Consider the following 12,500-nt stretch of genomic DNA (forward strand, 5'->3'; position numbering starts at 1 on the left):
AGTAACTCACAGCGTTGATTCCTGACAGTTGTTCCCTCTCTCAGTAACTCACAGTGTTGATTCCTGACAGTTGTTCCCTCTCTCTCAGTAACTCACAGCGTTGATTCCTGACAGTTGTTCCCTCTCTCCCCCTCTCTCAGTAACTCACAGTGTTGATTCCTGACAGTTGTTCCCTCTCTCCCAGTAACTCACAGCGTTGATTCCAGACAGTTGTTCCCTCTCTCCCCCTCTCTCAGTAACTCACAGTGTTGATTCCTAACAGTTGTTCCCTCTCTCCCAGTAACTCACAGCGTTGATTCCTGACAGTTGTTCCCTCTCTCCCCCTCTCTCAGTAACTCACAGTGTTGATTCCTGACAGTTGTTCCCTCTCTCTCAGTAACTCACAGTGTTGATTCCAGACAGTTGTTCCCTCTCTCAGTAACTCACAGTGTTGATTCCTGACAGTTGTTCCCTCTCTCTCAGTAACTCACAGTGTTGATTCCAGACAGTTGTTCCCTCTCTCTCAGTAACTCACAGCGTTGATTCCTGACAGTTGTTCCCTCTCTCCCCCTCTCTCAGTAACTCACAGCGTTGATTCCTGACAGTTGTTCCCTCTCTCCCCCTCTCTCAGTAACTCACAGCGTTGATTCCTGACAGTTGTTCCCTCTCTCCCCCTCTCTCAGTAACTCACAGTGTTGATTCCTGACAGTTGTTTCCTCTCTCTCAGTAACTCACAGCGTTGATTCCTGACAGTTGTTCCCTCTCTCAGTAACTCACAGTGTTGATTCCTGACAGTTGTTCCCTCTCTCAGTAACTCACAGCGTTGATTCCTGACAGTTGTTCCCTCTCTCAGTAACTCACAGCGTTGATTCCTGACAGTTGTTTCCTCTCTCAGTAACTCACAGCGTTGATTCCTGACAGTTGTTCCCTCTCTCAGTAACTCACAGCGTTGATTCCTGACAGTTGTTCCCTCTCTCAGTAACTCACAGCGTTGATTCCTGACAGTTGTTTCCTCTCTCAGTAACTCACAGCGTTGATTCCTGACAGTTGTTCCCTCTCTCAGTAACTCACAGCGTTGATTCCTGACAGTTGTTCCCTCTCTCAGTAACTCACAGTGTTGATTCCTGACAGTTGTTCCCTCTCTCTCAGTAACTCACAGTGTTGATTCCTGACAGTTGTTCCCTCTCTCTCAGTAACTCACAGCGTTGATTCCTGACAGTTGTTCCCTCTCTCCCCCTCTCTCAGTAACTCACAGTGTTGATTCCTGACAGTTGTTCCCTCAGTAACTCACAGCGTTGATTCCTGACAGTTGTTGTGAGAGATGCATCATCAGGGCTACAAACAGCTGCTGCCTGTAGAGAGACGACCGCACCTAGAAGACCACAGACATATCACATTATTAATACAGGACTACAGACATATATCATATTATAAATACAGGACTACAGACACATATCATATTATAAATACAGGACTACAGACACATATCACATTATTAATACAGGACTACAGACACATATCATATTATTACTACAGGACTACAGACACATATCACATTATTAATACAGGACAACAGACACATATCACATATTAATTCAGGACTACAGACACATATCACATTATTAATACAGGACAACAGACACATATCACATTATTAATTCAGGACTACAGACACATATCACATTATTAATTCAGGACTACAGACACATATCACATTATTAATTCAGGACTACAGACACATTTAGAGAGCTATAGAACGTACCAGTACAGCGATAGAGACTTGCGCCTCCTTCTCCACCTCCTCCTTCTCCCTCCTCATCTCCTCCAGGTCAGCTGATGGGTCATACTCTCCCTTCAGACGACGCAGACCTACAAACGCACACACACAGCAAGTGTGTATTTTGGACACACCTACTCATTCAAGGGTTATTATTTATTTATACTATTTTCTACATTGTAGAATAATAGCGAAGACATAAACTATGAAATAACAACCCACTCAAGTGGGTTGAGTCACTGATGTGATCTTCCTGTCTGGGTTGGCGCCCCCCTTGGGTTGTGCCGTGGCGGAGATCTTTTTGGGCTATACTCAGCCTTGTCTCAGGATGGTAAGTTGGTGGTTGAAGATATCCCTCTAGTGGTGTGGGCGCTGTGCTTTGGCAAAGTGGGTGGGGTTATATCCTGCCTGTTTGGCCCTGTCCGGGGGTATCATCGGATGGGGCCACAGTGTCTCCTGACCCCTCCTGTCTCAGCCTCCAGTATTTATGCTGCAGTAGTTTGTGTCGGGGGGCTAGGGTCAGTCTGTTATATCTGGAGTAATTCTCCTGTCTTATTAGGTGTCCTGTGTGAATTTAAGTATGCTCTCTCTAATTCTCTCTTTCTTTCTCTCTTTCTTTCTCTCTCTCGGAGGACCTGAGCCCTAGGACCATGCCTCAGGACTACCTGGCATGATGACTCCTTGCTGTCCCCAGTCCACCTGGCCGTGCTGCTGCTCCAGTTTAAACTGTTCTGCTTGCGGCTATGGAACCCTGACCTGTTCATCGGACGTACTACCTGTCCCAGACCTGCTGTTTTCAACTCTCTAGAGACAGCAGGAGAGGTAGAGATACTCTTAATGATCGGCTATGAAAAGCCACCTGACATTTACTCCTGAGGTGCTGACTTGTTACACCCTCGACAACTACTGTGATTATTATTATTTGACCATGCTGGTCATTTATGAACATTTGAACATCTAGGCCTTGTTCTGTTATAATCTCCACCCGGTACAGCCAGAAGAGGACTGGCCACCCCTCATAGCCTGGTTCCTCTCTAGGTTTCTTCCTAGGTTTTGGCCTTTCTAGGCAGTTTTTCCTAGAAACCGTGCTTCTACACCTACATTGCTTGCTGTTTGGGGATTTAGGCTGGGTTTCTGTACAGCACTTTAAGATATCAGCTGATGTAAGAAGGGCTATATAAATACATTTGATATGATTTTGATTTGATAGTAGCCACAAAAGTTTTAAACAAATCTAAATAGATTTTAGATTTTAGATTCTTCAAAGAAGCCACCCTTTGCCTTGATGACAGCTTTGCACACTCTTGGTATTCTCTCAACTAGCTTAATCTGGAATGCTTTTCCAACAGTCTTTTCCAACAGGAGTTCCCACATATGCTGAGCACTTGTTGGATGCTTTTTCTTCACTCTGCGGTCCAACTCATCCCAAACCATCTCAATTGGATTGAGGTTGGGTGATTGTGGAGGCCAGGTCATCTGATGCAGCACTCTCTTTCTTGGTCAGAAAGCCCTTACACAGCATGGAGGTGTGTTGAGTCATTGTCCTGTTGAAAAACAAATGATAGTCCCACTAAGCGCAAACCAAATGGGATGGCATATCACTGCAGAATGCTGTGGTAGTCATGCTGGTTAAGTGTGCATTGAATTCTAACTGTGCATTGAATTCACAGACAGCGTCACCAGCAAGGCACCCCCACACCTCCTCCTCCATGCTTCACGGTGGGAACTACACATGCGGAGATCATCCGTTCACCTACTCTGCTTCTCACAAAGACACGGCAGTTGGAACCTAAACTCTCCAATTTGAACTCATCAGACCAAAGGACAGATTTCCACCGGTCTAATGTCCATTGCTCGTGTTTCTTGTCCCAAGCAAGTCTCTTCTTCTATTGGTGTCCTTTAGTAGTGGTTTCTATGCAGCAATTCGACCACGAAGGCCTGATTCACGATGTCTCCTCTGAACAGTTGATGTTGAGATGTGTCTGTTACTTGAACTCAGTAAGGCAGTTATTTGGGATGCAATTTCTGAGGCGGGTAACTCAAATTAACTTATCCTCTGCAGCAGAGGTAACTCTGTGTCTTCTTTTCCTATTGGTGTTCTTTAGTAGTGGTTTCTTTGCAGGAATTTCGACTGCCCTTGAAGAAACTTTCAAAGTTCTTGAAGTTTTCCGTATTGACTGACCTTCATGTTTTAAAGTAATGATGAATTGTCGTTTGTCTTCGCTTATTTGAGCTGTTCTTGCCATAATATGGACTTCATAATTTACCAAATAAGGCTATCTTCTGTATACCCCCCCTACCTTGTCACAACACAACTGATGGGCTCAAACGCACTAACAAGGAAAGAAATTCCACAAATTAACTTTTAACAAGGCACACTTGTTAATTGAAATGCACTCCAGGTGACTACCTCATGAAGCTGGTTGAGAGAATGCCAAGAGTGTGGAAAACTGTCATGAAGGCAAAGAGTGGCTACTTTGAAGAATCTCAAACATAACATATATTTTGATTTGTTTAACCCTTTTTTGGTTACTACATGATTCCATATCTGCTATTTCATAGTTGTGATGTCTTCACTACTATTATACAATGTAGAAAATAGTACAAATAAAGAAAAACCCTTGAATGACTAGGTGTGTCCAAACTTTTGACTGGTACTGTATTTTCTAAGAGAGATCTGAGATTTCTACAGTACATACTATTTTTGGCCTCCTCCACCATGCCTCTCTTGATGTAGAGGTATCTGGGACTTTCAGGACACAGTGGCAGCAGTAGAGACTGTAAAACAGCAGGAGCTCCAGACAGACCCAGCAGCAGCGGCCAGTAGTAGTCATTACCCAGGAGGAACTCTAGACCTAGCACCTGGGGGACAGGGGGACAAAGATGAGGGACAGACACAGAGAGAGACAGGGGACAGAGATTAGGGACATACACAGAGAGAGACAGGAGGACAGAGATTAAAGACGGACACAGAGAGAGACAGGGGGACAGAGATTAGGGACGGACACAGAGAGAGACAGGGGGACAGAGATTAGGGACGGACACAGAGAGAGACAGGAGGACAGAGATTAGGGACGGACACAGAGAGAGACAGGGGGACAGAGATGAGGGACAGACACAGGGAGACAGGTGGACAGAGATTAGGGACGGACGCAGAGAGAGACAGGGGGACAGAGATGAGGGACAGACACAGAGAGAGACAGGGGGACAGAGATTAGGGACAGACACAGAGAGAGACAGGAGGACAAAGATTAGGGACGGACACAGAGAGAGACAGGGGGACAGAGATTAAAGACAGACACAGAGAGAGACAGGAGGACAGAGATTAGGGACAAACACAGAGAGAGACAGGTGGACAGAGATTAAAGACGGACACAGAGAGACAGGAGGACAGAGATTAGGGATGGACACAGAGAGCGACAGGGGGACAGAGATTAGGGACAAACACAGAGAGAGACAGGTGGACAGAGATTAAAGACAGACACAGAGAGACAGGAGGACAGAGATTAGGGACGGACACAGAGAGAGACAGGGGGACAGAGATTAGGGACGGACACAGACAGTGACAGGGGGACAGAGATTAGAGGACAGACAGTGACGGGGGGTAGAGATTAGGGACTGACACAGAGAGAGACAGGGGGACAGAGATTAGGGACGGACACAGAGAGACAGGAGGACAGAGATTAGGGACGGACACAGAGAGAGACAGGGGGACAGAGATTAGGGACGGACACAGACAGTGACAGGGGGACAGAGATTAAAGACAGACACAGAGAGACAGGAGGACAGAGATTAAAGACAGACACAGAGAGACAGGAGGACAGAGATTAGGGACGGACACAGAGAGAGACAGGGGGACAGAGATTAGGGACGGACACAGACAGTGACAGGGGGACAGAGATTAGAGGACAGACAGTGACAGGGGGGTAGAGATTAGGGACTGACACAGAGAGAGACAGGGGGACAGAGATTAGGGACGGACACAGACAGTACCGGGGGGATAGAGATTAGAGGACAGACAGTACCAGGGGGATAGAGGATAAAGGACAGACAGTACCAGGGGGATAGAGATTAGAGGACAGACAGTACCAGGGGGATAGAGGATAAAGGACATACAGTACCAGGGGGATAGAGATTAGAGGACAGACAGTAGTAGGGGGATAGAGATTAGAGGACAGACAGTGACAGGGGGATAGAGATTAGAGGACAGACAGTGACAGGGGGATAGAGATTAGAGGACAGACAGTGACAGGGGGATAGAGATTAGAGGACAGACAGTGACAGGGGGATAGAGATTAGAGGACAGACAGTGACAGGGGGATAGAGGATAAAGGACAGACAGTACCAGGGGGATAGAGATTAGAGGACAGACAGTGCCAGGGGGATAGAGATTAGAGGGCAGACAGTGCCAGGGGGATAGTGTGTGTGTGTGTGTGGGGGGGGTTCTTACCTGACTCAGTAGTATACCACTAACAATAGCCAGCTGATGTAAGGTTCCTAGAGATCCTCTGTAGGCCATGGGAGCTATCTCCCCTATATACATAGGAACTAACCCTGAGGACAGACCTGAGAAAGAGAGAGAGAGAAGGGGAGAGAGAGAGAGAGAGAGAGAGAAGGGGAGAGAGAGAAGGGGAGCGAGAGAGAGAGAGAGAGAAGGGGAGAGAGAGAGAAGGGGAGAGAGAGAGAGAGAGAGATAGAGAGAGAGAGAGAGAGAGAAGGGGAAGGGGAGAGAGAGAGAGAGAAGGAGATAGAGAGAGAGAGAGAAGGGGATAGAGAGAGAGAGAGAGAAGGGGAGAGAGAGAGAGAAGGGCAGAGAGAGAGAGAGAGAGAGAAGGGGAGAGAGAGAGAGAGAGAGAGAGAGAGAGGGGGAGAGGGAGAGAGAGAGAGAGAGTGAGCGAGAGAGAGAGAGAGAGAAGGGGATAGAGAGAGAGAGAGAGAGAGAGAGAAGGGGAGAGAGAGAGAGAGAGAGAAGGGGAGAGAGAGAGAGAGAGACAGAGAGAGAGAGAGAGAGAGAGAAGGGGAGAGAGAGAGAGAGAAGGGGAGAGAGAGAGAGAGAGAGATAGAGAAGGGGATAGAGAGAGAGAGAGAGAGAGAGAGAGAGAAGGGGAGAGAGAGAGAGAGAGAGAGAAGTGGAGAGAGAGAGAGAGAGAGAAGGGGCCGATACCCACTAATTATCAAAATCCAGAAAAGAGCCGTTAAATTCTACAACCACCTAAAAGGAAATGATTCCCAAACCTTCCATAACAAAGCCATCAACTACAGAGAGATGAACCTGGAGAAGAGTCCCCTAAGCAAGCTGGTCCTGGGGCTCTGTTCACAAACACAAACACACCCCACAGAGCCCCAGGACAGCAGCACAATTAGACCCAACCAAATCATGAGAAAACAAAAAGATAATTACTTGACACATTGAAAAGAATTAACAAAAACAGCAAACTAGAATGCTATTTGGCCCTAAACAGAGAGCACACAGTGGCAGAATACCTGACCACTGTGACTGACCCAAAATTAAGGAAAGCTTTGACTATGTACAGACTCAGTGAACATCGCCTTGCTTTTGAGAAATGTCGCCTTAGGGAAACCTGGCTCTCAAGATAAGACAGGCTATGTGCACACTGCCCACAAAATGAGGTGGAAACTTCAGAATTTGAAAACAAACCCGGTTTAGATAAACTCCCATATCTACTGGGTGAAATTCCACAGTGTTCCATCACAGCAGCAAGATTTGTGACCTGTTGCCACGAGAAAAGGGCAACCAGTGAAAAACAAACACCTTTGTAAATACAACCCATATTTATGTTTATTTATTTTCCTTTTTGTACTTTAACTATTTGCACGTAATATGACATTTGAAATGTCTTTATTATTTTGGAATGTTTATGAGTGTGATGTTACTGTTCATTTTTATTGTTTATTTCACTTTTGTATATTATCTACCTCTACTTTTGTACCTACTTTTGTATATTATCTATAAAGACCTTGAATTTAAATGTAATTGAGAGGGGGGGGGGGGGGGGGGCATCAGTACCAGCTTTATTGGTGGACAGAGCTGGGCCAAATACTTCCTTCCTGATGTAGTCTAGTGTGTGACTTCATTTATTGATTACTCACCACAGTAGAATCCCATGACACATCGTCCAGCGATGACCATGACGTGAGGTTTCCACATCTTAGCCATCACCATCAGTAGACCTGCTATTACTGCTAACACATTCACCATCAACATGCCCTTCACCCTGCACAGACAGCATAGGCATTAGCTCAGTGGGCTAACACAGTCTTGTGGCATACAGACGACCCGAGTTCAAACCCAGTCAGTCACACAAGCGCGTTCAGTTTCGTCTTGAGACAGATAGAGGAAGAGGGAGGTTCGGATGCTCACACACACCTTCCTCTCAGGTCTCCAACAAAGCCCACCAGGAAGGATGACACCACGCCCCCGATGGAGAAGATCGACACAGACAGAGACCAATACATGACCACAGAGGGATGCACTTCCTGCTTCTCTGTCCCTGTACCGTTCTCTGATAGGAGGAGAGGCTCCTCAGGGAGCACCCCCAGGGACCGCCCATAATGCTGCTCTATCACCTAGGAAACAAAGTAAAGGTTTGTAATAGTACTTGCTGTTTACTCATGACTAAAATAAACAGTGTGTGTGTGTACCTTCTGTGGCGCATTGATGACTCCCAGGCTGTATCCGTACTGTAGAGAACCCAAGACTGCTGAAAACACTGCTAGGGTTAGAGTGCCGGTCAGCTGCTGTAGGACACACAGATGTGAAAAGGTGCCTGTAATGAGCTGACCTAGTGGGCAGGGAATCAGTTCAATGCTCCATGCGGTCCCACCTGCTGTAACATACTGCTTATAACAGAGCAACAAAACATCTTCACATTACTCAGTGTTACGGTTTCCTGATTCAACTAATCAAGGGCTTGATATTTACTTGACTAGCTGAGTTAGGTGTGTGACACATGCTGTTAATAAAAATATATGGACATTTCTGCTCTGTCCAAAATTACAACATACTGATTGCAGCATTACCGCAAAAATGGAGGCAAGTGGAAAGGTAGGGAGAAGGTAGGCAACTTGTTTGTTGGCCCTGCATTAAAGACCAAAATTGTCAACAACAAAAAACCTGTAATAAATACAAAAATACAGTTGAAGTCAGAAGTTTACATGGGTTGGAATCCTTAAAACTCATTTTTCAACCACTCCACAAATGTCTTGTTAACAAACTAGTTTTGGCAAGTCCGTTAGGACATCTACTTTCTGCATGACACAAGTCATTTTTCCAACAATTGTTTACAGACAGATTATTTCACTTATAATTCACTGTATCACAATTCCAGTGGGTCAGAAGTTTACATAAAGTATGTCTTTAAACAGCATGGGAAATTACAGAAAATTATATTATGGCTTTAGAAGCTTCTGATAGGCTAATTGACATCATTTGAGTCAGTTGGAGGTGTACCTGTGGATGTATTTCAAGTCCTACTTTCCAACTCAGTGCCTCTTTGCTTGACATCATGGGAAAATCCAAATAAATCAGCCAAGACCTAAAAGTAAATTGTAGACCTCCACAAGTCTGGGTCATCCTTGGGAGGAATTTCCAAATGCCTGAAGGTACCACGTTCATCTGACAAACAATAGTACACAAGTATAAACACCATGGGACCACGCAGCCGTCATACCACTCAGGAGGAGACGCGTTCTGTCTCCTAGAGATGAATGTACTTTGGTGCGAAAAGTGCAATTCAATCCCAGAACAACAGCAAAGGACCTTTTGAAGATGCTGGAGGAAACAGGTGCAAAAGTATCTGTATCCACAGTAAAACGAGTCCTATATCGACATATCCTGAAAGGCCGCTCAGGTTTGCAACTGCACATGGGGACAAAGATCGTACTTTTCGAACAAATGTCCTCTGGTCTGAGGAAGCAAAAATAGAACTGTTTGGCCATAATGACCAAAGTTATGTTTGGAGGAAAAAAGGGGAGGCTTGCAAGCCAAAGAACACCATCCCAACCGTGAATCATGGGGGAGGCAGCATCATGTTGTGGGGGTGTTTTGCTGCAGGAGGGACTGGTGCACTTCCCAAAATAAACCGCATCATGAGGAATGAAAATTATGTGGCTATATTGAAGCAACATCTCAAGACATCGGTCAGGAAGTTAAAGCTTGGTCGCAAATGGGTCTTCCAAATGGACAATGACCCCAAGCATACTTCCCAAGTTGTGGAAAAATGGCTTAAGGACAACAAAGTCAAGGTATTGGACTGGCCATCACAAAGTCCTGACCTCAATACTATAGAACATTTCTGGGCAGAACTGAAAAAACATGTGCGAGCAAGGAGACTAACAAACCTGACTCAGTTGCACCAGCTCTGTTAGGAGGAATTTGCCAAAATTCACCCAACTTATTGTGGGAAGCTTGGGGAAGGCTACCTGAAACGTTTGACCCAAGTTAAATAATTTAAAGGCAATGCTACCAAATACTAATTGAGTGTATGTAAACGTCTGACCCACTGGGAATGTGATGAAAGAAATAAAAGCTGAAATAAATCATTCTCTCTACTATTAATCTGACATTTCACATTGTTAAAATAAAGTGGTGATCCTAACTGACCTAAGACAGGGCAGTTTTACTTGGAGGAAATGTCAGGGATTGTGAAAAACTGAGTTTAAATGTGTTTGGCTAAGGTGTACGTAAACATTCGACTTCAACTGCACGTCAGTTTTACTTGAGGACCTAAATGTTGACCGTGGCGCCATACAGGTTGAAAAATAGTTGGATGTACCGATTCCATGCACATGGTCTATGAACTGAGACAAAAACTTTGAGTTTCTCCATGTAAATGATTATAGTACATTCTTGCAGCCAGTAGAATGTTATATATATTGGGATACAACCATCCCAGCTCTGCAGATTTTGCTGCGAAGAGACAGAATCATAAGCTCACTTGTTCTTGTACTGCCCATATGTAGCTTGTTTTTGGTCCCAGGTTCAGGAATGGCTAAACAATTGCAACGTTTACTTGGAGCCAACTCTGCAAATAGCACTGCTGGGTGATTTGATAAGTCATAGTCAAATCGGCCAATAATATAATAATACTCTAAGCGAAAGTGTTTATCTTTCATTTGCAATCTGTAGAAACTACGAGAACAGAAAGGTTCAGAGCTTTTTGTGAAACATCACACAGTGGAAAATCTACGGCAGCTAGAAATCCAAACTGATCTTCAGAGATAGAGGGGAGGGGTTGAGGTTACTGCAGCTAGAAATCCAAACTGATCTTCAGAGATAGAGGGGAGGGGTTTAGGTTACTGCAGCTAGAAATCCAAACTGATCTTCAGAGATAGAGGGGAGGGGTTGAGGTTACTGCAACTAGAAATCCAAACTGATCTTCAGAGATAGAGGGGAGGGGTTGAGGTTACTGCAGCTAGAAATCCAAACTGATCTTCAGAGATAGAGGGGAGGGGTTGAGGTTACTGCAGCTAGAAATCCAAACTGATCTTCAGAGATAGAGGGGAGGGGTTGAGGTTACTGCAGCTAGAAATCCAAACTGATCTTCAGAGATAGAGGGGAGGGGTTGACGTTACTGCAGCTGAAGGACGGGACTGAAAACAAACGATAACTAGAATATATTGTCTGTGAAATGTATGTAGTATGGAAGTAGAAGTAGAAGCCTAAGTGTTGTTGTTCATTAGTTTACTCCAATTAGGGGAGGGGTGGAAGGGTTAGGGGGAAAAATAAACAAGGGAAATATATTTAAAAAATATATATATTTAAAATAATCTATATTTACAAAAAAAATATGTGTGTGGGATTGGAGATGATGCAGACAATTACACTGATGGAAGCGACAATCTGTCTGTAATGTTAAAGCTGCTCTGCCCCCTAACAAAGTGATAAAGGTGTGTCAATGATGGAATTAAACACAGACCGCTTGCTGCTGTTCCTGTTTCCAGATGTGTTTCTGTCAGAACTAAAAAACAGATGAATCACTGATAGAACCAGCTCTCTCATGCCATCAACAAATGAACTGTCAAATCAATGGTACTCTCCCTCGGATTAATCATGACACACACACACACACACACACACACACACACACACACACACACACACACTCACTCCTGTCCTTGTGTGTAGCTACAGAGCATCGGTCAGTCAGTATTGAACAGTAGGAACTTTTACTACATTATGAAACGAACAGCTTGGCTTTCAACGTCTGTTTAGTAAATGGATTAGATACCTCAAAACGAGCGTGTGTGTGTGTGAGAGCTCGAGTGTGTAAAAGTGTACAAAGATCTTACCTTTCCCGACTCCATGACGGGTTCAGAGTCTCGACACCAGCTCCAACAAAACGAACTGATCACACACACACTTCCAGGGTAATCATCAATCGCTGGGATCACGCTGTGTCCACGCACTCATCTCGACATACACACAGCACTGGACAGAAAGACGCACCGGAGCAGAGCACCTCTCTATCTGTACACCTTACTGGTGGCTGTTCATCATTCATGTCATCATTACCATTTACACATGGTGCCTAACACACTTCACCTCCTGTCTTAGGTTGTGTTTGTCACCCTGTTTTCATGGTGGTTCAACTCTGTGATAGTGATTAGTGAACACACACACAGTGTCTGGGCTGGTATCCACTGTTCACACACACCCTGGTCATCCTGAGCTCAGCAGGCTCTAAATGGGGGGGGGAGGTGTAACACACACAGACACACACAG

The 12,500-nt window shown here is 45.0% G+C and overlaps 1 protein-coding gene across 3 annotated transcripts in view; it reads right to left on the bottom strand.

Annotated features, from left to right (window-relative positions):
* The window catches only part of LOC100135945 (hepatic glucose transporter GLUT2), a 16,244-nt gene extending 3,780 nt beyond the window's left edge, over nt 1-12,464 (bottom strand). The window contains exons 1-8 of one of the 3 annotated variants that reach the window (XM_036951027.2): nt 12,068-12,464; nt 8,420-8,515; nt 8,145-8,344; nt 7,868-7,992; nt 6,207-6,322; nt 4,456-4,618; nt 1,742-1,848; nt 1,271-1,351 (exon numbers count right to left, since the gene is read on the bottom strand). In XM_036951027.2, coding sequence (XP_036806922.2) covers nt 1,271-1,351; nt 1,742-1,848; nt 4,456-4,618; nt 6,207-6,322; nt 7,868-7,992; nt 8,145-8,344; nt 8,420-8,515; nt 12,068-12,082 — 903 coding nt within the window. In that variant the 5' untranslated portion in view covers nt 12,083-12,464. 3 annotated transcript variants of the gene reach the window in all.
* Between the last annotated feature and the right edge of the window lie 36 nt (nt 12,465-12,500).

This window comes from Oncorhynchus mykiss, chromosome 18, assembly GCF_057628025.1.
Source record: "Oncorhynchus mykiss isolate SJ-2025 chromosome 18, ASM5762802v1, whole genome shotgun sequence".
Classification (NCBI taxonomy): Eukaryota; Metazoa; Chordata; class Actinopteri; order Salmoniformes; family Salmonidae; genus Oncorhynchus; species Oncorhynchus mykiss.